Genomic DNA, 25,568 nt, shown 5'->3' on the forward strand with positions numbered 1-25,568 from the left:
AAGGCTGCAATAAGTGTGCCTGTCATTACCATAAAAATAATGACTGATTCTCTTTAAGCCCTGCCCCTGAGGACCTAAGACATGTACTAAGTTGGCTGATAAGTGCCATTCATAAGGCTCTTGGTTGCCATGACAACCCAATGGCACTCTGCGATCAAGTTGCAGGGATACTGATAGGAGTATCTGTCAAACCCCTTAGATGCCATTTCAATATTGACCACAGCACCATGCTACGAGTACATGTAATTGGAGTTATTTCCGATCCAGGCTGTTGCATCACAATTTTGGCTGTGATACACAACTGACACCCACTGCATACTCTCCCTGCAGTATCCACCATGTTAGGAAATAATAAAGGGAAATCGCATTCGGCTGATACGGCATGTGATTAAAGGGGTTTTCCAAGCAGTGCCGACCGTCAGTGCCAGGAAATACTGGGGTTGCAGTGAAAGCTGCTGCTCCAACCCCTGTGTAGTGGATGGAGCAGCTCTCATTTAAATTCATGGGAGCTTCGCCTGCAATTACCAGTGCCGAATCACTACACATGGGTCGGAGCAACAGCTTCCATTCCCACTTAGGGAATAGCCCGCCACCGACAGCGAGCGCAGCCTGGAAAACTCCTTTAACCCTTTCCAATCCACTGTCGGGGCTGCCCCGACATCATCATTTTCCTCTATAGCTCCGATGTCGGGGCAGACCCGACATGCTGTTTCCTCCCACGCTCTGCTGACAGAGGCCACCCGACACACTTATGTGAATAAGTGAGATGCAAACAGCACTGAACAGCGCTAGATTTTTCATTTACTGAAAGCCAGATGTTCCTTCTCCTCTGCCCTGCTGCCCTGTATTCTCCGACATACAGGAGGGGAGAAAGAACATTGAGTGCAGTCAGTAAATGAAGAGCCCAGCGCTTATCAGTGATGATAGTGAATGTCCGAATGTGCTTCCCTCCCCCTTTCTGCTGCCGGAGAACACCCGACACACTTTTATGTGAATAAGTGAGCTGGAAAGAGCACTGGACAGCGCTCCATTCTGCATTTACTGAGTGACCCCGTTTCCAGCTCACTTACTAACATAAAAGTGTGTCGGGTGTTCTCCGGCAGCAGAGAGGGGGAGGGAAGCACATTCGAGCATTCACTATCAGCACTGATAAGCGCTGGGCTCTTCATTTACTGACTGCACTCATGTTCTTTCTCCCCTCCTGTATGTCGGAGAATACAGGGCAGCAGGGCAGAGGAGAAGGAACATCTGGCTTTCAGTAAATGAAGAATCCAGCGCTGATCAGTGCTGTTTGCAGCTCGCTTATTCACATAATAGTGAGCAAAAGAGATGAGAAAGTGGGAAGGAGAGAAACCACCTTTTAGGGCTCCTGCACACTAGCGAAAATTCCGCGGCGGAATTTCCGCCCCTGGAAGCTGCCATAGGATTGCGTTAACAAACGCAATCCTAGGCAGACGGCCGCGATTTGGCAGCGCGGCAAACAAATCGCGGCATGCTCTATTTCTGTGCAGGGCTCGCAGAGCCCCGCATAGAAACGTCACTCACCGGCCGCCGGCCCCGCTCTGTGCATGCGCCGGCTGCCCAGCAGCTGGCACATGAGAGAGCCGGGGCCGCGGGAGAGGTGAGTGCCCGCGCTGCTCTCTGCAGACACTCGGGTCCCGCTGCGAGAATTCTCGCAGCCGGATCCGACCCGGCCGTCTGCAGGCGGCTTTACTGTGAAACATGTACTAGGAAGCCTGGACTTCATCCTGCAATGTGTTTCAAAAAGTATCACGCGCTAAAAAATTATAAGTCAAAATAAATAAAAACCTTTTAATTTATCTAAAAGTGCTAATAAAATCATTAGGTAATTTATTTGTGTGGTTTTCTATGTTGTTCCAAGTAATCCACCAACCTCTTTCCCGCACAAAATAAATTGGAGCTGGGAAAAATGAGCGTGGCAAAAAAATTGGATTGGAAAGGGTTAATACAAGTGCCTATTTATTACACAAGCAGTCAATTATAAGGGCACTATGTAATATTTAATTGGTTGGGATTGGAGCAGAAGAGGAACTGAGGCTTATGGTTGGGAGACTCTTCTCAAAAAGGCCAACCCCTAAAGCAGATCTCTCCGGTGACAGTTCCCTCTCACCACTCATATATTTTCTACTGTTATAAAAAACAACAACAATAAGTATCAATAGAAGGCATAGCTGGACCTTCAATACGGTTTTTGTGTTCTTACCTGCCCCGTCTTCGCGTTTTCACACATGAATGTCTCAAAAAATTTGGTGAAGACTGGAGCATTGTCATTAACATCTAGTATTCTTATTGTAACAGGAACACTTCCAACTTGTGCAGGATTATCTGAAGGGTTAAATAAGGGGGCACACTTTGAATATTTTTGCTATTACTGTATATCTATATATATTCAGCATTTATTCTCCTTTCTTCTTACATTCTATGCATACTTAAAAAGGTTTTTCGACATGTGTAAAATTGGTGAGGTGTGTGTAAAATGAAAACCACACATACTCACCTCCCGCTATGCGCTGTTACTCCGCCTCCACTCCTCTGTTTACATTGGTGGCAGTGTTCACATGGGTTGTTTACCCACTTGACTGCTGCAGCTAATGAACAGCTGGCAGGGACTTCATCAGCGAGATTCCATAAACCTGCCTTGGGGATTCTACATTAGAACCCATGTGACAGGTTTACGGGATGCCACCAGGCCGGGCGACGTCGCCCGTCAGATCCTGCATAAGCTTCACATGGGACAATGATCAGATGAACAAACATTCAGGAATGACCTCAAGCATGTGCTGTGTATGTGTGTGTGTATATATATATAATATATTGTGTATATACACTAGTTAGGAGTATTTATAGCACTAATGTTTCTGTTGGTGCAATACACCAGTTATAATGCAATATGGTGAATGACATCACATGTAACTCAGTGAAGGACCCGTGATTACGGTGGGAGTTGGTCAAAAAGATCGAAGGACCTGTGATAACATCACCATCATGTGATCAGGGGCGGAGCATGTACAGTAACTCACTCAGTCACTCACTCACGGACAAGTGGTCGTTAGTATTTTAAGATATATATATACACACACACACACACACACATACAGTGGATATAAAAAGTCTACATGCCCATGTTTAGTGGAGTCTTCTGTCTACGATGAACACACTGCAGCAAAAATGATAACTTTATTCTATGGGTCGGTATGATTACTATGATACCATATTTATGTAGTTTTTTTTCTTTGCTACTTTTAAAATCTGAAATATCTTTGGAAAAAAATGTTATTATTTTCTGCCGCCTTCTTCTGACAGCCAAGACCCTTTTTTCTGTCGATATAGTTGTATGAGGGCTCGTTTTTTTGTGTGGGACGTCTGGTAGCTTTTATTGGTATCATTTTGACAGCTTTTTATCACAGAACATTTTATTACCTTCTTGGAGACGGATTGACCAAAAAAGCACAATTGTGTGTTTTTTTTCTTCTGACGATGTTCACTGTGCAAGGTAAATAATGCGTTGCTTAGATGGATCAGACTTTTATGTATGCAGCAATACCAAATATGTGTTTAGGTTTTTTTTACTTAGATTTTGTTATTATAAATATGGCCAGAGGGGTTTTAAACCTTTATTACCTTTTATTTTTTTAATAATTAATAAAACTTTTTCCAACTGATTTTTACATATTTTTTTTTGTTATTAGGGGGACAATAACATGCGATGGTTTGATCGTTTTCTGCAGTATGATGTAATACCATAGTATTACATTATACCACAATTTGCAATGGCAGCCCTGGGGGCTTTCAGAAGGTCCCATCTGCCATGGCAGTCGAATGGCACCCCATAATCTCATCGTGGACATTTAAACACCGATCGGGGCATTTAAATGCCACTGTCAGAATTGATAGCGGCATTTAAAGGGTTAACACCTGTGATCAGCAGTGCTGTTGATTGGAACTGTTGCGAGCTAGGGTTGACTGTAAGAAACAGCTGGCACACACATTTTATGGAACATGATCAACCCCCAATGCCCCTCCATACAAACCCCGAACCTCAATGAAGTAAATAGTCGTCCTGGATTGTTAAGGGGTTATTGACTACTGCGGTCTCAGAATTATTCAACCCTACAATTAGAATTCCAATTACAAATTAGGTATCTCAAGCACACCTGATGCAACTAATCAAGGGCTTCAGCATAGGTATAACTTGAAGCTCCTGGGCCCCAATGCAAAATCTGCAACGGGGCCCCAAACTATAATGCTTTAGTCATAGTACTGGACTCCCTATATGGAGAGGAGATGTCGTAAGGGCCCCCTTAGGCTCTTGCACCTGGGTGCAACCGCATTCCCTATAGTTACGCTCCTGGCTTCAGGACTTCAGATAAAACACATCAAATTTACATCCCATTCCAGCACTATCTCGCCTCCTCAGTAGCTGCACTACTACAGTATCCACAATGTCAATGTACATTACTTTTTGGGCATAACATTAGTAAAATAATGCCAAATGCGCAGAGATAATTTCTAATATTTATGTGTAAATTTTACTTACTCATCTCCATTGCTAAAATTGTGATATTATGCCAAGAGACTTCTTCCCTATCTAGAGGCCTTGCTGTCATCAGTGCTCCTGTGGTAATATCAACATAGAAATATCTGCCAGGATCGCTGTTTCGGTCAATGGAATACCTGCAGGAAAAAAAACAAAAATAGCATCAGGAACATAAAGGGGGCTACTGACCGATAATGAAGAGGAATGTTCTCTCTTGTGTGTGTGCAGTGCATGGGACACATCATGACAGCTAGTCTACACCCGTCTGCTCAGGGAAGACTGACAATTACATATAGAGCATTGAAAAATACTGTTAAGCTGTCACTTGAAATTGAGTTGCTTTATTCTTTTGCTCAGATTTAAATGTTGTGAGCCACTTGTGATTTCCATTTATAAATAGTTGTTATGCAGTAAGGACGGCTTCACACAAAGGGTTTTGTGGCAGACGAAGCCAGAAATGGGTCCAGCAGGAAGGAGAACAGTAAGGTCTTCCTTTATATTTCTCATTCCTTTTAAACCCACTTCTGGCTTTAACAAAAAAAAAACTGGATAAAAAAACTTCATGTAAAGGCGCTTCAAAAACCTGAGTGTCTAACCGCTCTAAGGGAATGTTTACATGGCGGAGTCCGTCGTGAATTCTTCCTGCTCGGAATTAGCTTGTAAAACTGCGAAGGAAATTTGCAGCTATTCTGATGTGTTTTTTCTCTGTGGATCTGCATGCGGGTTCAGTCCTGTCAATGGGAAATTTCCGATGCATTTTTGCACAGATGGGCATGAAGAAATGGTGTCACTTCTTTCTGTGAACTGGCGCAGAGACGTGTCAGAAATTCCACAGGCGGATTTTGCCCATTGGCACGACTAAATCCTTGTACATTAGTTCTACAGGTGGATTCTGGGTGGAAAAGTCCGTGGTGAAAGCCGCTGTGTGAATATACCCTAAGAGTACACTATGTTCACACAGGTCAGAATTAGCTGCTGAAAATCCACAGCATTTACACTGCAAGCAGTGTGGATGACATTAGAGATGAGCGAGTGTACTCGGCCACGCCCCCTTTTCGCCCGAGTACCGCGATTTTCGAGTACTTCCGTACTCGGGCGAAAAGATTCGGGGGGCACCGTGGATGAGTGGGGGGTTGCAGCGGGGAGTGGGGGGGAGAGGGAGAGAGAGAGGGCTCCCCCCTGTTCCCCGCTGCTACCCCTCGCGCCACCACGCCTCCCCCCGCCCCCCCGGCACCCCCCGAATCTTTTCACCCGAGTACTGAAGTACTCGAAAATCGCGGTGCTTGATCGAGTAATTACTTGAAACGAGTAGGTTCGCTCATCCCTAGATGACATTTAAAAAAAATTCAGTCCACATGCAGAAAATCTGTAGAGTAAGTTGACGTCCTCTGTGGATTTTAAATCCACAGGATGTCCATTAGCAGTGCAAATTTTCACCACAGATTTCACTCCTTAAAATGAGGAGGTGAAATCCGTGGAGAATCTGTACCAAAATTTGCATTTAAATCTGTACCATGTGATGTGGATTCTTTCCACTGTGGATTTACTGCTGCAGAACATCCGTCAAAAATCTACAATTAACTTGAAGTGGGGTCTGTAAATGAAAATAGTTTTTTGCTTGCGCATAGTAGCCGGGCTAGTGCAGATACTGTGGGGTCTAGCATACTATCCTAAGCTTGCGTCCCCTCAGAAGTGCCCATTTGCCCCTAAATCCACAAATCAGTCTAAGATATTTGACATGCTCTTAGGGCCTGAACTGTAGATCAAGTTAGCAGTAGAGAAGAGACTTCCATACACATATAATAGGAAGTTATAACATGTCTTAATATACATGTATTTGAAATTCTTCCCATCTACCTTTCATCTAGCAGCCACAGATTAGTTCTGTGTAATCCATCCAAGGACTAACTGATTAAAACTAAATATGGGGTCAGTTATGTGAACGGCAGCCATACGAAATGTGACCCCTGACATTCAGTTACTCAACAGGTAAGTAGTAGAGATGAGCGAGCATACTCGCTAAGGCAAACTATTCGTACGAGTAGTGCCTTATTCGAGTACCTGCCCACTCGTCTCTAAAGATTCGGGTGCCGGTGAGAGGTGAGTTGCGGGAGTGAGCAGGGAGGAGCGGGGGTGGGGGTGGGAAGAGAGATTCCCCCCACCACGTTCCTCCCCGCTCTCCCCCGCAGCTCCCCCGCAGAAGAGTATTAAATATTTGAGATTTTGAGATTTTAATAATATTTGAACTATTTAAAAATGTAAAAAACTTTCTAAAATTTTTTTGAAGTAACCAAACATTAAAGAGAAAATGTAAACTGGAAAACCTGTTCAAATTAAAGAACTTAAAATATTTCAGACGGGAAAAACGACCCTGCTCCTGAGTGAGTCATTTCAGACGGAAATGCCAAGAAGGTTCAAGTTGCACCGCTGACTTCCGGCTTCCTCACGCGTATGTCCATATTATAGTACTGTACAAGCTCCAAGTACGGGGCTGTAGTAGGGAACATACGGACCTCTCTGTAGGCATATTGTGTTTTTTCCCCTCACAAATTCTGTGTAAATCACGCCATGTTTCATTGAACGTTGTATTTTGGAGGTGTTCTTCCCTAGATGAAAATCTCCAACATGCAGGCCGGTATGGACACCGTACAGCTGCGCAGAGCTCTGTGACAATGGGTGGTATTCCATTTCCTTTTTAATAAAAAAACTGAAGCAAACTGGAATTTTTTGCTCTCAGCTTGTGTTCAGATTGACTATGTTCCATTTGCTTTCATTTTTTCTGAATGGAGAAAAGTATGAAAACTGCAATTTTATTGTTCCTATCCCAAAAAAAAAACGGAAAGTGATCAGAAAGCACTTCAAAGCAAACCAATAGGTGACTTTAAGGCCTTTTTAGATACGATTTTCGCTCAAAAATCGCTCAGACGCCGTCTTTTGAGCGATAATCGTTTTGTCTAACTGCACTGACATCGTACACTTTTCATTAAGCCGTCACTGATCTTTCAGCATTCTGAAAGACAATGATCAGTTATCAGGAATTCACAGTGGGATACAGCTGATACTATTGTTTCAGCTGTATCCCGCTCCCTGAAGACATCGGGGTATGAAGAGCACAGCTGTCCAGCTGTGTTCTTCATGCCCCGCTCGAAGCACTCGGCTGTATAACAGCCGGGCACTTTGAGCGGGGAACAGCTGGATGCAGAAGGCAAGCAGCCCCGCTTCCCTTCTGCATCCCCTGCTCGGAGCGCTGTAAAAAAAAAGCACACAGCGATTATCGCTCAAAAAACGCTCAAAAGATTTTTTGAGCAAAGATTGTTGTCTAAACCAGGCTTTAGAGGGAGATGGAGGGGGAGGGAAGAGAAGAGAAGTAAAGCCCTGGGAAGAGGAGGGGGAGGGAGAAGCCCAGCCACCACCCACCAGCCAGGAGTGGGCATTGTCTGCATTGTGCTGGCTTGGAGGAAAATGATGGCCATAAAAGTTGTTCAAACTGGTCATGCATGCTCCATAGGCGACGGATGAAAGATCTCTCTGAGAACATTCTTTCACCAGAAGATTGATCATATACAAAAATGAAAGATCTTTTGTCCGACTGCTGGATGAAAAATTCAAGCAGAGCCAACCTATTTCCGGACAATGGTGGTTTTTAATCTGTCATATAAAATGATCGTTTGTCGTTAAATTTAATTTGACTCACAACCATTTTAGTTGAAATCGTGCATTTCCATCTACTTGAGTCTTATGTCTATGGGGACCCTCAGCCTACTGTACATGGATCTGCATAAGGTCTAAAGATATGCATCAAAATAGTAATGGTTTTCAATTCCTATGTGTCTCCCACGGTAGTACAGAATGTTGATGACTATGACATCATTACAACATAGAGCCTCCATCTTGCATCTCTTCATACAGCAAAACTCTTCTCGATTCCTTAGAAGCTGGCCAGTTACCCATCAGAAATGAATGCCAGAGTTTGATTTGTTAGGAATCTCTTGCCTGTTCTTTCAACACATTCTTATTTTCTTGTCATTTGAAGGTCAGATCAGCATTAAAGAGGTCGTCCGAGTTATAGCTTATCTGTAAAAGTCCTTCTGCATCCACTAGAATAACAAAAAGGCTTATGCTCCCCTCTCCCGGTGCTTGCGCCTGTGTTTGTTTACAGCTTACAGTCCTGCCTGGTTTACTGGACATCACAGTCACTGCAGCCCAAACTAGAGCCCAGTGATCAGGCGAGGAGCTCTGTTATTGGCTGTGGTGTCTACGACCTCCCATAAACTGACGGGGGCAGCCTGTAAAGAGGGGAGACCTGGAGCAACACCGCAGGACATGGCGGGAGTGGGGAAAGGCGAGCATATCACTATTTGTTATTTTACTGTATGCAGAAGGGTTTTACAGGTTAGCTACAACTTGGACAAACTTTGACGATTCTGATCCTTGTGCTGGATTACTCACTAATGTTAGGCTTCTCAGGTGATACCTGAGTTCTGAATTCTCTAATAAGAAGCAGGCTTGGAGCTTTCATTACTCCCCATCCTCAGGCCACAGGACAAGTCTTACATTCTATATAAAAGTCGGGTTCTAAAACTTTAGCTGTTACGTTTGATGCACTTTTTCTGTGTAAACAGAGTGAAACTTTTCCCTAGAATTGCCGGTATTGATGTGAATGAGCTACAGACCAGTCCACAGAGTGCGCTGTGTGGGTAACACTTACATCCAGGATTCGTTGTCCTCTGCTGTCATGTAATCAGGTTTTTAGAAAAAAAGATATCTCAGAAAACTCTTAAGGGCGGCTTCAGACAAGCGTATGCGCAAATCCCTGGCCTCAGCGCAACGTATTTGCACAGTGAGGGTGGCTTCAGATGGGCGCAAAATATACGTGAGCAATACGCAGACAATAGAAACCAATGCGCTTGTTCTCTATCTCTACCTTTCTGCATATTTGCGCACCCCATCGAAGTCTATGCGAGGTGCGCAATCTATCGTGCAATTCCGTGAAAAAGAGAACACATTTGGAACGCTTTATGCTAAATAACCTTGTAAATCAGGATGGAGGAGTGTCCCGCGCCCATATGAACAGTCCCTGTGTGCGCAAAAAAGAGCAGTAAAATACGCTGACACTCATGTAAAAGTGCCTTGTTAACTGCCAAATACATTGTGCTGAAATGCGCATATTAAAGCACAGGATCATCTGAAGCCGTCCTGAACGAGGCTTTTTTTTGCGCCAGTGCCTGCGTACTTTACGGTACATATTTGCGCCGGCATGGCATGTTCACATGTTCCCCCACCCTGATTTATATGGCTATAGAGCCTAATAAGGTCCCGGTGTGTGCTTTTCCCGGTGGTTCTGCGCATTTCCTTGTGTATTGTTCTTTACATGCACTTTTTGCATTTGTCTGAAGCCGCCCCAAGTACTGCTATATTATTTCCCGATCACTTCACAGTGAAATATAATTTTTTTGCAATAAATATTTTGTACCTTTTTTGTTTCTCTTAAGTGCAACCGCTTCTTGTCTCCAAGGTGCACCAACAGTCCAGAAAAACATGGTCCATCCATGAAACGTGCTAAACTAGCGTCTAGCGATGCATCACGTGACCACATCATATACATCACCTGATGCCCTCTAGTGGTGCAATAATTCAGGGCTGAATTGAAGGAGGTTGCGCCACAAGAGGCCATCATGTGACTCCATTGTTAAACCATATATTCAGAGCCGGGGTGTGGAGGGGAGCAGAACACAATGATAGTTGTAACTAAGTTTAACGACATTTAGTGCATTCCAAAAAACTGTGACACTGAACGATTTCTTGCCCTTTAATAACTTTTCAATCGCTTTTGTTGTGTTAAAGGGGTTTTGTCATTAGAACAAAACCCCATCCCCTAGGTCGGCCATGTGTAAACTACAAAACAAGGGTATACTCATCTCTCCTGGAGTCCTGGAATGCAGCTGACAGTTGCCACCGGTAGTCGGCGGTGACTTTCCGGTAGTTGGGTGGTGGAAATACGTGACCTTTGCAGCCAATCAGAGGCTGCAGTGTCACCGTTGTCACTCCTGGCATCAGCGCTCATATCCTGGGTGCCATGATGCCAGGAGTTTGGGGACCTGATGCTGCTGCCTCTGGCTGCAACGGGCATGTGCTTCCTTCGTACAACTACCCAGAAGTCTCCGTCGAATACCGTGGTGACTGTCAGCTGCATCCCGAGACTCCAGGAGAGATGAGTGTGCCCTCGTTTTTTATTTTACTAATGACAAAACCCCTTTAAGGTAAGATAACATGCTGTAATAAGTTACTACCGGAGCTTCGGGTTAAACGTTGCTATATCTGGATTGCCTACAGGTTTAATGAGCCCATGTTGGACACTGCTGTCATGTCACATGATGCTTTCTTGCAGCGCGACCTCTTACCGTCCAACACGGAATCCTTAGAGTAGGACGTGATCCTGCAATATGTGGCCTGAGCATACCTTGGGCCGAAGGCCGGAACACCACTAGACGTCATGTGACTGCTCATGTCAATAATGTGTATCTTCCCTATGGATGATGCAGTCACATGATGCCCTTGTAAAGATGATTTAGGATATTTAGGCCACCTAAAGCAACGGCAAATATGCACCAAGTACACAGTAGACAATTTTGCAGATTTAGTGTGGAAATAGTTCAGATTTGGGCAAGTTTTTAAAGGTGGATGAGCTGCAGGATTTAACTCTAGTATTGCAAGGATTGGATTCGGCAGCATACACAGACTTGCTGTGGATTTAGAATCGGCAGCATTTTTCAAAAATACTGTGCATTCGTTATGGAAACCTTCCACACTATTTTAAACCCCCCTCCATGTACTGTAAATGCTGCGGACTTTATGCAGCGATTCTACCTTTGGAAATTTTGTAACATTTCCAGCCTGTGTGAAGGGGCCACAATGGGCAGAATATCCTTTTCTGGACTGCGGGTGGACGTTGGACACAGGATATGGGTGCACTAAAGACAATCATATTTCACTTGTAGGCAGTTTTGGTCTTCTTGACCAGGCCCTATTTTTGAAATCGGACATGTGTCACTTAATGTGGTAATCTAAACAGAGAGAAAGATTCCCCTTCTTGTGTGCACCGAAACAACTTCCCTCCCTCTTAAAGCAATACACAACATATAACTTGTATAGCACCTGAATACATAGGGGCAAGTAATATATTTGTAGGGGAAACCCAGAGGACACGCCCTTACAAGACGGCCAACAAACATGTATGATATTAGTGTTTTTTCGTTACATACCTGATTGAGTTATTGGTTGCATCCGGGTCCCGAGCGGACACAATCTGTATTGTTGTACCAATGTCTACATTTTCAGAGACTTCCACAAAGTAATGACTAGATTCAAATACAGGAGGCTCGTCCACATCTTCAACACTAATGTGCACGGTTGTCGTATCACGGAATGGACCCAGGTTAAAAAAACGTACTTCGATGTGTGGGTTTGAACCTTCAATTTTCAGTGTGTAGCTTTTCTTGCTTTCAAAGTCCAAAGGCTGAAAAAAGAATATTGTCCTATAAGAGCGCAGTCTATTCTACAGGGTAATAGAAGATAAAACGGACATTAACATAAACTGCTATACTTTGGCGCATTTTATTTGCTAACATACATACACATTTTACACTGAGCTGCCTCCCTGGAAACACTTGTTGAAAAAGCTCAAAGAAGGATATAAAAGAATATAAATCTTTTTTAGTTAGAACCCGTTCCCGTACTTTATTTTAGCATAAATATACTAATTAAAAAAAACAAAAAAAAACTATAAATGTTAAAAATCATTTTTTTTAGCTTCTTACACCCAATAAAACTAAAAAATCTAGAAAAAAAAGTCAGTGAAAAAGAGATTTTTAAAAAATTGCCCCATATGTCACGGAAAAAAAAACGCAGCAAAAATAATTTTGGTAGCTAAAGGAAACAAAATCCGACAGTAAAACCGCCACATGGGTAAAATCCCTAAAGAGTGTCTGGTCCTTTAGGTGCAAAACAGCCTGGTCCTTAAGGGGTTAAGGTAACTCCCGCAGCGGTAACGTGCTCGCTCCCTAGCTACCCCCCAGTGGAAGAGATAGTAGAGCCCCGTGACAAGGCCTTTCTCTAACCTGGGTCTCCTCTGCTATGGGCCTGCTCCTTGACGCTGCAGCACCCACGTGATGTGCATGCGACTACAATGTGATATCCGTCCCGCCCGTGGACCGGCGGCCTAACAGAATATATGTTTAGAAAACCTGATACATTGTAGCTGCATTTGTTTGTATAAGTGGACAATGTTATTCTTCAATAAAACGAGTACATTTTTACTGTACGCCTCTGTATGTACAGCATAGATGACAACACTATTCCATACAGCTAAAAGGTAGTATAAAGTAAAACAAACCCTTTTCACTGCGCTACAATGGATCAGCCTCTCGATGACGAGAAACGGAAGTTACCTTCTGCGCCTGATTGGCGTCCCATCCCGGCGGTTCCGAACAGATGTCTCCTATGTACACTAATGATATGGTATGTCCTCTATACTATTTATAGCAGGGTTGTAATGATACTGTATGCTTGACAAAGGCGTCAGACACCGAAACGCGTTGCATGTACCTTGCTGTCTTTTAAATAGAGGTAATGTATTGCCTCTTATTTTCCTTTTTATGTAAATAAATTTTGATCTAATTTATCATAAAATCTACCTCCTGTTTTGAACTTCGAGGCTGATCCTTTGCAGCGCAGTGAAAAAGTTTTTTTTTACTTTATACTATTATTTATACCCGTTTTTTGTGCCAAAACCTGGGGTATCCCCTAAAAACTGCAGCTCTCCAAGAATTTGGATAAGTGGAAGAAACCTCTAAAGATACCATCTTTAAGCCTTCCTGGACTCGAGGTGCAGGCGGGACATTCATGCAGATGTTCCGCCCAGCACCCGGTTGAGCTAGATTTCCTATATTTTTGGTGTTCGCGCATGACGTGTGAGGCGCTCTCCCTGATTTTTTTGATACAGCTTAAAGGAAGATATACAATGTTTAAGAGCTCAGTAGATGCCAAAAGGGCATTATTTTGGCATCCCCCTGTTACATGGGACACTATGGATATGCTTGGTGCATTTGTTAGGAACTTTACCCAATGCATACATCAGACAGTAGACTTCAAGCCTCTTCATTATAAGGCAGTCATTACATGTGAAGTCTTTATTTTACCAGTGATACAATTGATGGAAATGTTAGCACTGCACTCTTCGTACCATATTATAAGTCCTGTTAAAAATCATGAAAATCAAACTTCCAAATGACCCCAAAAGAAAACGTGGTTTAACCACTTCCTTCAAGAGGGCCTGCAGTGTATGCAACAGGCCTGGGAGCGGAGCATGCTCCATAACTACAGGTGTCGGCTGTCTTTGATAATGGACTCCTGACTGCAGCGGCTATGATCAGATATAGCTCTGGTTGTAGCTGTTAATCATTTAGATGCCGCTATCAATTTTCACAGAAGCATTTGAAAGGCCCAACAGAGAGAGGAGACTCCCTCTGTTTCCTCAACGGCCTCCCAGCAATGAGATCGCAGTGTGCTACTTGGATATTATGGCAGCCTGGGGCCAGGTGACGGACTTCAGGTCTTCAAGCCTGCCATGCATTTCTGTCTATTAAGCCGTGCCTATGACATGGCTTAATGCCTGCAGAAATACAAGACAATGCTGATGTATTGCAGTATATAAGCGATCAAAATCATTGTTTGTTCAAGTCCCCTATTAACTAGAACTAAAAAAAGTGAAATAACATATCAACATAGTATGCTAGGCTGAAAAAAGACAATGTCCATGAAGTTCAGCCTGTTTCCATTTCCCCTTGTTAATCCATAGGAAGAAAAAAAAAAACCAAATGAGGCAGACTGCAATTTATAACAGCAGTCAGAATAATCCCTGGATGTGTTAATTATTACAAAAATTAATATAAAAAATTAAAAATAACCCCCTTTTCCTATTCTTAACAAAAAACAAACCAAAAAAAACAACTATTTGGCATTGCAGGGTCTGTAACAGTTTAATCCATAAAATAACTCCCTATTTATTCCCTATAGTGGATGCCATCAGAGGAAAAAATATACAGGATTGTGTTTTTAGTCATCCTGCCTCCAAGAAAAAAAATGTAATAAAGAAGCAATCAAAAGTTGTATGTTGGCCAAAATTGTACCAACAGGGATATTCCCCAAGTAACAAGACTACTACAACAACAAAAAAAACTATGAATTTGGACACGATCGTACTGACCCTCAGTATAAAGTAAACATGACACTTTTGTTGTACCGGGTAGTCCGTAAAAATAAGACCGCCTCCAAAACAGCGAAAAATTGTGTTTTTTTTCCTTTCCACGCCCCACCTTTTAACCCATTAAAGACCAAGCAACGTAAATTTATGGAATTAAAGCCTCTGCTCCTGCAATCAAGCAGGATCAGGTCGGGTTGTCAGCTGTTAGTAACAGCTGAGGACCCGAAGGAGAAGGAAGAAGCAGATTTTAACTACTTTCTGCCTTTTCCTTTCCCGGGTACATAGCGCTCAATGAGCACTATGTACTAAAAAGTGAAAGTGGAAACGTTTCTTTCACTACACGAGCTGGCAGTCGCATGACCGCCGAGTGTCCCTTTTACACGATAGCTTCAGGGACCTAGCAGACCCTGATTAGCTCTGTCAGTGACTATTGTTTTCCATAGGGGCTCCTATGGATGCTCCAGCTACAGTGGGAAAGTGTAAAAAAAAAGACAATGTGAATGACTCCCAGAGGTCCTACAAGACATCATGGGGGACACAGATGGTAAAAACGACCTCAACCAAAACCGTTGCCATATGCACCCTGTAATCCAAAGCTATAGATATTATATATCAAAACATCCGGAATGAAATGAGGAACCCATTCCCATGCTTTATGTTAGTGTAAATGTAATAATTAAAAAAAATATATATGCAAATGTTAAAACATTTTTTTAAGCTTTTCATCCCAAATAAAACTAAAAAATGAAAACAAAGTCAGTGTGAAAAAATATTAAAATCCCTAAAGTGTGTCTGGTCCTTTAGGTACAGACCAGCCCCGTTCTTCAGGAGTTAAATTATTTTGGTATGTTGCACTACACTTTAAGTAGTCTTCTGAAAAACATAACTTGTCCCACAAAGAACAAGCCCTCTGATGGCTTCGGTGACACAAAAATGAAGATCAGATTTTTTGAAAGCGGGGTTGAAAGACCAGAAGTGGCTCGGGAGTGAAGGGGTTAAGCACGACAGTCATAATTAGACTATTTTTATAGCATTTTTTTTTTACATAATTCACTTTTAAATATTCTCAGTGTGATCCGCCTGTGTGATGTACGGCTTCAAGCTGTCGGTGTCAGCCAGTTTGTGGCTCGCTCTTGCAGAACAATATACATGTCTGTGCTTTTACTGTTGGCTAATGTGGGACAATTTATTAGTATCTGTGGAGTGACGGCCCGATCACACAATACTTTACTTACTTTTATACTTTATGCACAAGCAATTCTCCATCTGCCTTATCTAAGACAGCTTTGTCTAAGCATAATTAGCATTTATGGATCTTCAAGCTCCAATTAAAACAACACAAGTTTTATTGGTTTATAAATAATCCATCCTCTTTTTTTATTGTTCTTTATAGTGGAATAGAGTGAAAAATGTGCGGTGAGCGAATGCAGCTATTGATGGAGGCAGTCAAATGGGCCAATTCATTTCCAGAATCTCTCCGCTCAGATACACCGCAGGATGGAAGCCTTACAGGAAATATTATGTCAATAGCATTCTGCTTCCTCATTACAGGTCTGCCTACTTTATGTGAAATAACAGAATGCGAAGCAAATACAAAGTAGGCTGAACTTGTGTCTTATGGAGGATGCATAGGGCCAATTCTGGTGAGCCACTTTACAGATGGCGTTTTTAGATTTAGTGCTGTTCTTCATCTCACGTTTCTGTCTTCTATGCAGTATTGGGACTCTAGCAGTGGACATGGCATTTGTGGTTGACACTAACATAAGGTCATCTGATCTGTTATAAGGGGGCAACTCAAATATAAACCTGTGAAAAATGTAATGGGCTTATTCTATATATACCACGGAGGTGGGGCATAAGTAACGAGAAAAACGCAAGAAACTCCAGCACACAAAGAGTCCGTCTCAAAAGGGTGTCTAGAATTTGGTCAAATGAAGAAAACAGGTACTTATCTTAGAGAGAGGTCTGATGGACACCCAGACTCTTATAGGCCAAGGATGCAGTGGAGGAAGACCTTGTTTGGTTTCCCATAAATTATTGGATCAGGGCCAAGAGTTATTTATTTAATGACAAGCAATAAACAATCATACGGGGACAGTGCGACGCATTTCGGGGTATCGGTCTACTTTCTAAAGCACAAAAAATTAGAATGACTAAGAGGTAATATATAGAGAGAAGAAGTTGCATAGAAGATGGCCCTAATTGTGTATGCAAGATCAGTGTGGGCTTTTGCAAGAAACATGGTGCCCCGGCGTGCATTTCAGTGGAGAGAAGCCAGCATCAGTCATGTGTTCCAACAACTGGATGTGACCGTAATGCCGTGCTGAGAGCACATCCCCCCCATGTGCAGTTCAATGACATGATTCATGTCACATACCGGAAGTGGACACAACCATGCTATGAAAACTTTATATGTACTTGAGGCCTTAGTCACATGGGTGTAAATACGCGCGTATATACGTGCATAAAAACCCACGGGCGTATATACACGCGTAAAAACGTACCTACAAAAGATAGAACATATTGGTGGCAATGGACATGGTCACGCGTTTTTTTTACGCGCGTATATACGCGCGTAATTTACGCCCCGTGTGACTAAGGCCTTAATATGAAGAAGACAAACAATGCACTCAAAACAAAAGACAGTCTAAAGGGCATTATAAAAACTTAATACAAAAGAAAGTAGAAATGAAAACAGCCAAAATCTAAGGGGATTTTTAGGCAAATCATAAAAATAGTAAATTGGGTTGGGGTTTTTACATAGCTATAAAAATAGCTATAAACGAGGTTTAAATAAGAATAAAAGTAAAAATAAAAGGAGTTGTATATGAAAAGGTGTCATGTATGAAAAGGAACCCATGCACTAAAAGTAAGCATATAGATAGTATAATAAACAGTATAAATACAGTGAAATAAGATAAAATCAAATGAATTAAAACAAATTTGCCAGGAGAGATCAGGAAAGGAACCACTGAAAATGTATAAAATGTAAAACCTTTAAAAAATGTATTTTAAAAGTGTGTAAGAATTGTATAGACATATTTTAGTATATAAGACCTATAAAACACAATTAGGAGTAATCAGAATTAATAAAGTATAAAACTATAAAAGATGGAAAATAAAAATGGTAAAATAAAAGGCTGGGGAAATAAAAAAAAATTACTTAAAAAAAAATCAAAAAAAGGGGGAAGAGGGCTGCACGTGTTGTCCTGCTAGAGCCTCATTCAGACCATTGGGTACAAGTGTATCAATATGAAATATCCAGTACATTTCTTCGTATAGTATAGTTCGTAGATGTGTGAACCGACCTTGTGCATCTTCTTCCAAAGGCTTATTCACTGGCGAGAATTTTGCTTGAGTTTTGTGCGTTGCGAGAAGCACAAAACTCACAGGAATATGAACTCCATTATTTTGAATGGACTTCTCCCCATGACCAACACTTTTCCTCGCAGCATGTTCTATCCTTGGGCATTCCTGCGTAATACCTCGCTATGTTATGTGCATGTGAGTGCAACACAATGTTTCCCATTAAAATCAATAGGAAACAACTGCGATCCCTAGACATGCCTGAAACGCGCCTAAGGATCGCAATTTCACAGAAGCGATGCGAGCAGTTTCGGAATTAAAAATGGCTCGCATCGGCATAAAAAATGTATGTTGGCAAGTGCAATATTGGGCCGTGTTCCTTGTTCGGATATCGCGCTCGCCCGTATGAATGTGGCCTAAAGGTGTGATTCGCATCAGGGAGGCATCCATATTGTGGACACTAGAGAAGTATTTTGACGCACACTATGTTTTAAAAAGATATTCTGAATATTTGCACAGTGTTTATTAGCTCTGGCTCTTAGATTTGGCATTGCGATCACATCAGATCATTAGAATGCACGCCCAATGGTGGCGACTTTTCTCGCTAAAACGCACCTCGGGCACCATGTTTCTCTCAAAAGCACACGCTAATTTTACGTACACAATTACAGCCATCTCCCATGCAACTACTTCTCTGTATATATTATCTCTGTCATTATAATTGTATGTGCTTGAGAATAGAGAACGCTTCTCCGAAACGCGTTGCACTGTCCCCATAGGATTGCTTATTGTTTTCTATTAAATCAATAATTCTCTAAAACATAAGTGGACCTGATTTAGTAATTCCTGGGAAACCAAACAAGATCTTACTTCACTGTATTCTTGGCTTAAGCGAGGGTCCAGGGAGCCCATCAGACCCACCTTTCAAGTTAGTACTGGGCCTTTTTTTCATTTGACCAAATTCTAGACACCCTTTTGAGCTTGACTCCTTGAGCGCTGGAGTTTCTTGTGCTTTTCTTGCTACTTATATATCTGCGGAACCGAGATCTCTAGAATCTTCTTGGACTCTTCCTGTTGCGCTGTCTTACTGATGGTTTACCGGCAGGTTAGGCCGCCCACGCCAGGTAAGTCCTTTCTGGTTTATTTTTTGGATCCTACTCTCTCTCTTCCAAACCCCTGAGGCGTTGTCCATCTTTTATCTGAGGTGGGACAAACGCTAATTGAAAGCATGAGATACGTCACCACGTATGTTACATTTCTTGTTACGTCTATGCACAAAGAGTAAAGTGGAGTAATCACAAGCTAACCTATGAACCTCAGACTGGTATTTCATGCTATAGGAAGTAGTGCAGTATACGGTGTATGACTGGTATCACAAGGTGGTTGTAACATAAAATGTTCTTGCTGCTCATAAAGTTTTGCTTTATTTAGTATCTTTGAATAATTTACCTCTCAGTAAACTATTGTGACAAGTGACTTTCCTCTGGAGTTCTCGTTAGCGTGTTAGTGTAATTTCTATAAAATTTATATTCACCATATGGAGGATGTTGTCAGTCATTGAAAAGGTGCTAAAGTACAAATAAAAAGTTGCCACTTTCCATTAGCATCTTGCTGGATATGCAGACCCACAAACATAAGTACGAGTGACACTTGCTATTTAGGGACACACATACTAATAAGCTGAATGTTGGAAGTATGCAAATTGTTCTAGAAAAGACTTAATGGTAGGAAAGGACTCAAAGATCAGTCCATGAGTAGAGATCTGTTCCTAAGGCAGGCCTCACGCCAGCGCATGCGTATTCGCATGCACATGCGTGTATGTGCATGAGCATAGATTTTTTCAGGAATGAAGACTGCTTTTTTTGCGCGCACATTGGCAGATTTTACTGTACTTTTTGCACCCACAAGACATGCTAATTTGCGCGTGGCAAACAAAGATGCACCAATTGAAATGGCTAATTAGTCTTAATGAGTTACAGATGTTCTTTTTCCTGCTCAATTATGGAGTGTTTCACACATCTCCTTGCGTACTATTGCGTACCTTTGCTCACCCCCATTGACCCCCGCTCAGCCTCCATTCACTACTGTGCCACCATTCAGTCAGCGATGCTCATTCCTGGACAACAGGAACTATTATCGCTTGGCCTTCAGGGCGGATCCAGATGAACGTGGTTTTGTCCCCTTATGATCACAGCCGTATAACGGGACAAAACAAAACCACTGATCCCTATGACATTTCAGTGGTTTTGGTTTAACCACCTCTTTCGTGGCTGTGATTTGTACGGCTGGGAAAAGATTGGGCCTGTCCTGTTTGAGGAAGTGGGACATGGTTAGGTAATTTATTAAAGAAACCTCAACTTTTCCAGGCTTCACTCATTGAAAGTTCAAGACTTCATGTCTAGTTGTAAACTACTGACGGCCTATTCTCATAATAGGTTATAAGTAGTAAATCTACAAGGCTCAGTCACCTTTGACCCACACCAATGAATTGTTTTACCAGGCCTGTGTCCTTATACGAGTTGATTGCTGCAGGAAGCAAACAGCTCTGTTCTTACTGCAGTGGCCCAGCATGGTACTGCAGATACATTTCTCATTCACTTCAATGGGAATTTTGCCTGCAATACCAAGCCTTGCCACTGCAGTGGAAATAGAGCTGTCTGCTTCCTGCAGTAATCAGCTCAGCACACTGGCACAGTAAACAGGTGATCAATGGGTTCTCTTACAAAGGACCTTGGGCAATCTTCTATTGTTGATCTATCCGAAGGATACCCCCATAACATTTCCACATGCAGAATTGAATATTTGAAGTAGTCATGAAGACGTAGGATTATGCTTTATCCAGTGGATATCTTATCTAATCAATAACACACTGACCAATCCATTCACCTCTGATAGTTATATTAAACTATACTATATTCTTTCAATCTCATCTTCTTTTTCTCCATTTTATCTCTTGACCTCTACTTCATTGGTTGTCATTGCCAAAGAACTGTCAAATCTCTAAGAATGTCAGCATAAACTTATACTTGATGAGATGCCTCCTAAGTTTGTTGAATGATGGATCATTATCATTAAATGAATTACCAACTGCTCTGGATGGGTCTGTACTCGCGGCCCGCTGGTGAAGTGCCTCACTAAATAGGAACATTTTCTCATTATCCATTAGCGAGGGACAGTTGGGTTGACCTTGAATAAAATCTAGTTCATACTGTTTCCAAATCTGCTTGTATACACAAGCGCTGCCTGCTTTCATGAAAGTAAGGATTACCTTTTTTACTGTGATAACTCCAACTTGATACGTTGGGTCTGTCGAAACATCAAACATGTCAGATCCATCTCCATCTAAAATGGTGTATTTCATTTCTGCATTCTCTCCTTCATCTAGGTCCATGGCCAAAACTCTACCAACAGTGGAGTTTACAGGAGAAGATTCCAAGACGTTCATTTGATAATGTTCTGATTGAGAGAAGAGAGAAAAAGAAAATGAGAATGAGAGAAAGTGGAGAAAGAAGGTGAAGAGAGAGACGGAGGAAAAAAAGAAAAGAGAGCAAGGAAGGAAAAGGGTGAAATAGAGGGCGAGAGAAAAAGAAAACAAGAACGAGAGAGAGTGGAGAAAGAAGGTGAAGGGAGACGGAGGAAAAAAAGAAAAGAGAGCGAGGAAGGAAAAAGTGAAATAGAGGGTGAGAGAAAAAGAAAATGAGAAGAGGACAGAGAGAGGAGCGAATGAGAAAACAAGAGATAGAGTGCGGGTGGGGAGAGAAGAGAGAGAAAGAAAATGAGAACGAGAGAAAGTGGAGAAAGAAGGTGAAGAGAGAGATGGGGGAAAAAAAGAAAAGAGAGCGAGGAAGGAAAAAAGTGAAACAGAGGGTGAGAGAGAGTGGAGAAAGAAGGTGAAGAGAGAGATGGAAGAAAAAAAGAAGGTGAAGAGCGAGATGGAGAAAAAAGTGAAATGGAGGGCGAGAGAAAAAGAAAACGAGAAGAGGACAGAGAGAGGAGCGAAAGAGAAAACATTAGAGAGAGCGCCGGTGGGGAGAGAAGAGAGAGAACGGAAGGAAGGATTAAAAATAATTGCATAAGAAACACAGATCTTATCAGATGATTCACTAAACGGTGCGTTTACACCAAACGATATATCACTTAAACGAGCAAATGACGTTAGAGTTTTCTCGGGCATTTTGTTCATACCGGCAGATACATCGTTGGCTCGTTCAAAGGAGAAACCGTTCAGTCATTCACATGTGCTGCACAAGTGACTGAGAACAACCCAACGGTCGGTATTTAAACTGAGCGATCCGCGAACGAGCAACGAGGATTTTTACTCCTGCAGAAAATGAACGATGAACGAAAAGCAAACGACTTATCATTCGTCATCCCATCATTGGCTGCATTTACACAGAACAATTATTGTTCATTAGAGATGAGCGAACCTACTCGGCCACGCCCCTTTTTCACCCGAGCGCCGCGATTTTTGAGTACTTCCGTACTCAGGCGAAAAGATTCGGGGGGCGCCGTGGGTGAGTGGGGGGTTGCAGCGGGGAGTGGGGGGGAGAGGGAGAGAGAGAGGGCTCCCCCCTGTTCCCCGCTGCTACCCCCCACTCCGCCACGCCTCCCCCCGAATCTTTTCACCCGAGTACGGAACTACTCGAAAATCACGGTGCTCGATCGAGTAATTACTCGAAACGAGTATATTCGCTCATCTCTATTGTTCATACTTAAAGGGGTTTTCCGGCACTAAGCTATAGAATAGGTCATCAGTAGTTGATCGGTAAAGGTCTGCTGCAGATGAGGATCCCTGACCATCAACGGATTGGAGAGGCCATGGTGCATGGGTGAGCCCTGTGGCCTCTTCTCACGCCTATGATGTCACGTTCATCAGCCTAAGAGCGGCTCGTCCTCTTGAAGTGAATCGAACTCAACCATTATGTGGTGCTGTGCCTGGTAGAGAGAGAAGTGAGCGGTGGAACCCTGATAATTAACTATTGATGACCTATCTTGAAGACAGTTTAGTGCTGGAAGACACTTTTAAACCTCATCTAATTAGACAGTACTTAATAAGGATCACTATGATATGTCAATGTATTGAATGGAACTATGCCCCATGGCCGTCATCTACTGGCTGCAGCTGGACAGCAGCTACTACGGGCTGAGGGGGACCCAGCACCTCCTTGCAGCTTATTGTTGCAAGCCCTTCTAACAAGAGACTATCCACAGGCATGTGTACTTGCTGCATGCATCCTTGTGCACTATCTGGGCGTGTATTTGCATGTAATACGGGCCAAGATAGAAAATGCCACAATTTTTTTTTGCACAGGTACATCCACAAAATAAAGTGGCCCAATACAAATCAATGGACTATTGGCATCGTGTGTTGCATGCAGGAAAATTGTGTACCTAGCACACAATGCCAATACGCCCATGTGAGACCGGCCCAATTCAGTGGGGTCTGTGAGGTGCGGGCGCTGTCATACCGGGGATCTACTCCGCATCATGGTGTCCATATAGAAGAGAACAAAACTTTTTATTGTACTTTTCCCACAAACTGATTTTTGTCAAGAAGAGTTGATGAAGATGCCAGACCCCGCTCTCTGCAATCTGTTCGACTCAAAAACAAAAACACTTATTTCTCTTAATATAAGAGAGATTTCAGGAAGGAATTGAACCGCATAACAGAACTTTGGAATTTCTTCTTGATACTGAAGCCTTATGTCAGTGTGTTAACTTGGCACTTGATGCGCCTGCTTAGAAACAAGTCATGGAAGAGCCGATGATACAAGCCGATGATGGCGATAATACACTTACTTTGAGGGAATCTGGGTGGATTGTCATTCACATCGCTGAGAGTGATATTAACTGTGGTCGTTCCAGCTAATCCCCCCAGCTGTCCACCCATGTCTTTGGCCTGGATAATCACTTCATAATACTCTCTTGCTTCTCTGTCTTCATAATACTCTCTTGCTTCTCTGTCCATGTTTGTTAAAGCTGTTCTAATTATGCCTGGAGGAGAAAAATAATTTTGCTTACACAATATATTACATGGAAAAAGTTAGTTTAAGCTTTTAAATGAAAAAAGTGCGTTTTTTAAATGGGCGAAGATATTGTAGTAATGTCCTGCAGAAACACTATTGATATCCTTCCATATGGCAGTAAGTATGTCATTTAGAACGGCAGAGGTAATTGTCCAGATGCTAAAACTACCCAATCAATGTAATTTCTCTACTACATCCAATTAAGCAACTCAAAAGTGCTGTATATACTTAAGTAGCACCATAGAGTCATAAGGACATTTCACATCATTTTGCAACGTAACGATCAGCTCTGTAATGACAGACTAGCTGGATGTCGGCAAACTTCAACTTCACTTTATTGTTGCAATGTTGTACGAGTAACAGGTAAATTCTTTGCAAGAAAATAACTAATTTGGACCAGCAATACCAGCTGTGGCCAACAGGTGGCAGCAATACTTCTTGAAAGAACTGTGGATGCAAGTTGGCCCATACAATTAGTGCTTGACTGAGTTGCTTGATTTTGCACTGCAGCTACTGAGATGCATTTGCTCTTCCTGAAAAGACTATCATGAGCCTGACCTCTTCATAGGATATTTCCCCAAAGATCACGGTTTTTTGGGATGTCTGCTTTCGTTTTGTATAAGAACATTAAACTAGTTTCTATGTTGACATCTTGGACTGTGGAGAATTTCAATTAGATTGCTCCACAGTACGATGAGAGCAGAATGTCTGAGTGCTGAAGCGCATTTGCCTGAAAGATATGGATGGCACAAACACAAATGCCGTTGTAGAATTACAAATGGCGCAAAACAACAACATAAAATCGCAGTTCCCACTTTAATTATTTGTGGACTATTTTTGCATCGTAAAAAGGGAATATATTAGAAAAAGTTATGAAAGAACTTCTGTAGTTTCACTTTTTTTTTTACGCAGCATGCTTCTATAGTTTCAGAAGCGTACGTGGGGCGGTGAGCGCTACAAAAACACGAACGTTTTAAAATCAACATGATTTCTAGTCAACCGGTATGAGGAGAGTGTTAAATATTTCATTTTACCCAGCAACAAGACTTTGAGCGCTGTATGACGTTATCGGGGGATGCAATAGCGCCATCATCTTGAGGAACTAAGATCTCTGTGCAGTTAAGAAAAAGTGTACTAAAATCAGCGTGCGTTGTGTGAGGTGTCGTCTGATTCGTCTCAGTGAGTTCTAGAAGTATCCCGTGAAAATAAAGCAAATTGTTGGAAAAGGATGTGGAACTCATGGATGGGGATGGGGATCTCTCTGGTGATGATGATGATGAGGCTCTGGTGCCGTTATCACGAACGTACAAGAGAAGCGGCGATTACAATAGGATTTGGTGTCATTTAGTTTAGAATTAAAGGGGTTGTCTCGCGGCAGCAAGTGGGGTTATACACTTCTGTACGGCCATATTAATGC

The 25,568-nt window shown here is 42.3% G+C and overlaps 1 protein-coding gene across 1 annotated transcript in view; it reads right to left on the minus strand.

Annotated features, from left to right (window-relative positions):
- CDH20 (cadherin 20) overlaps window positions 1-25,568 on the minus strand; it is a 97,854-nt gene that overhangs the window by 13,154 nt on the left and 59,132 nt on the right. Inside the window, exons 5-9 of the mRNA XM_066579183.1 lie at window positions 23,925-24,119; window positions 21,394-21,581; window positions 11,821-12,074; window positions 4,559-4,695; window positions 2,225-2,346 (exon numbers count right to left, since the gene is read on the minus strand). Of these exons, the coding sequence (XP_066435280.1) occupies window positions 2,225-2,346; window positions 4,559-4,695; window positions 11,821-12,074; window positions 21,394-21,581; window positions 23,925-24,119 (896 nt within the window). The remainder of the gene's footprint in view (window positions 1-2,224; window positions 2,347-4,558; window positions 4,696-11,820; window positions 12,075-21,393; window positions 21,582-23,924; window positions 24,120-25,568) is intronic.

This window comes from Eleutherodactylus coqui, chromosome 9, assembly GCF_035609145.1.
Source record: "Eleutherodactylus coqui strain aEleCoq1 chromosome 9, aEleCoq1.hap1, whole genome shotgun sequence".
Taxonomy (NCBI): domain Eukaryota; kingdom Metazoa; phylum Chordata; class Amphibia; order Anura; family Eleutherodactylidae; genus Eleutherodactylus; species Eleutherodactylus coqui.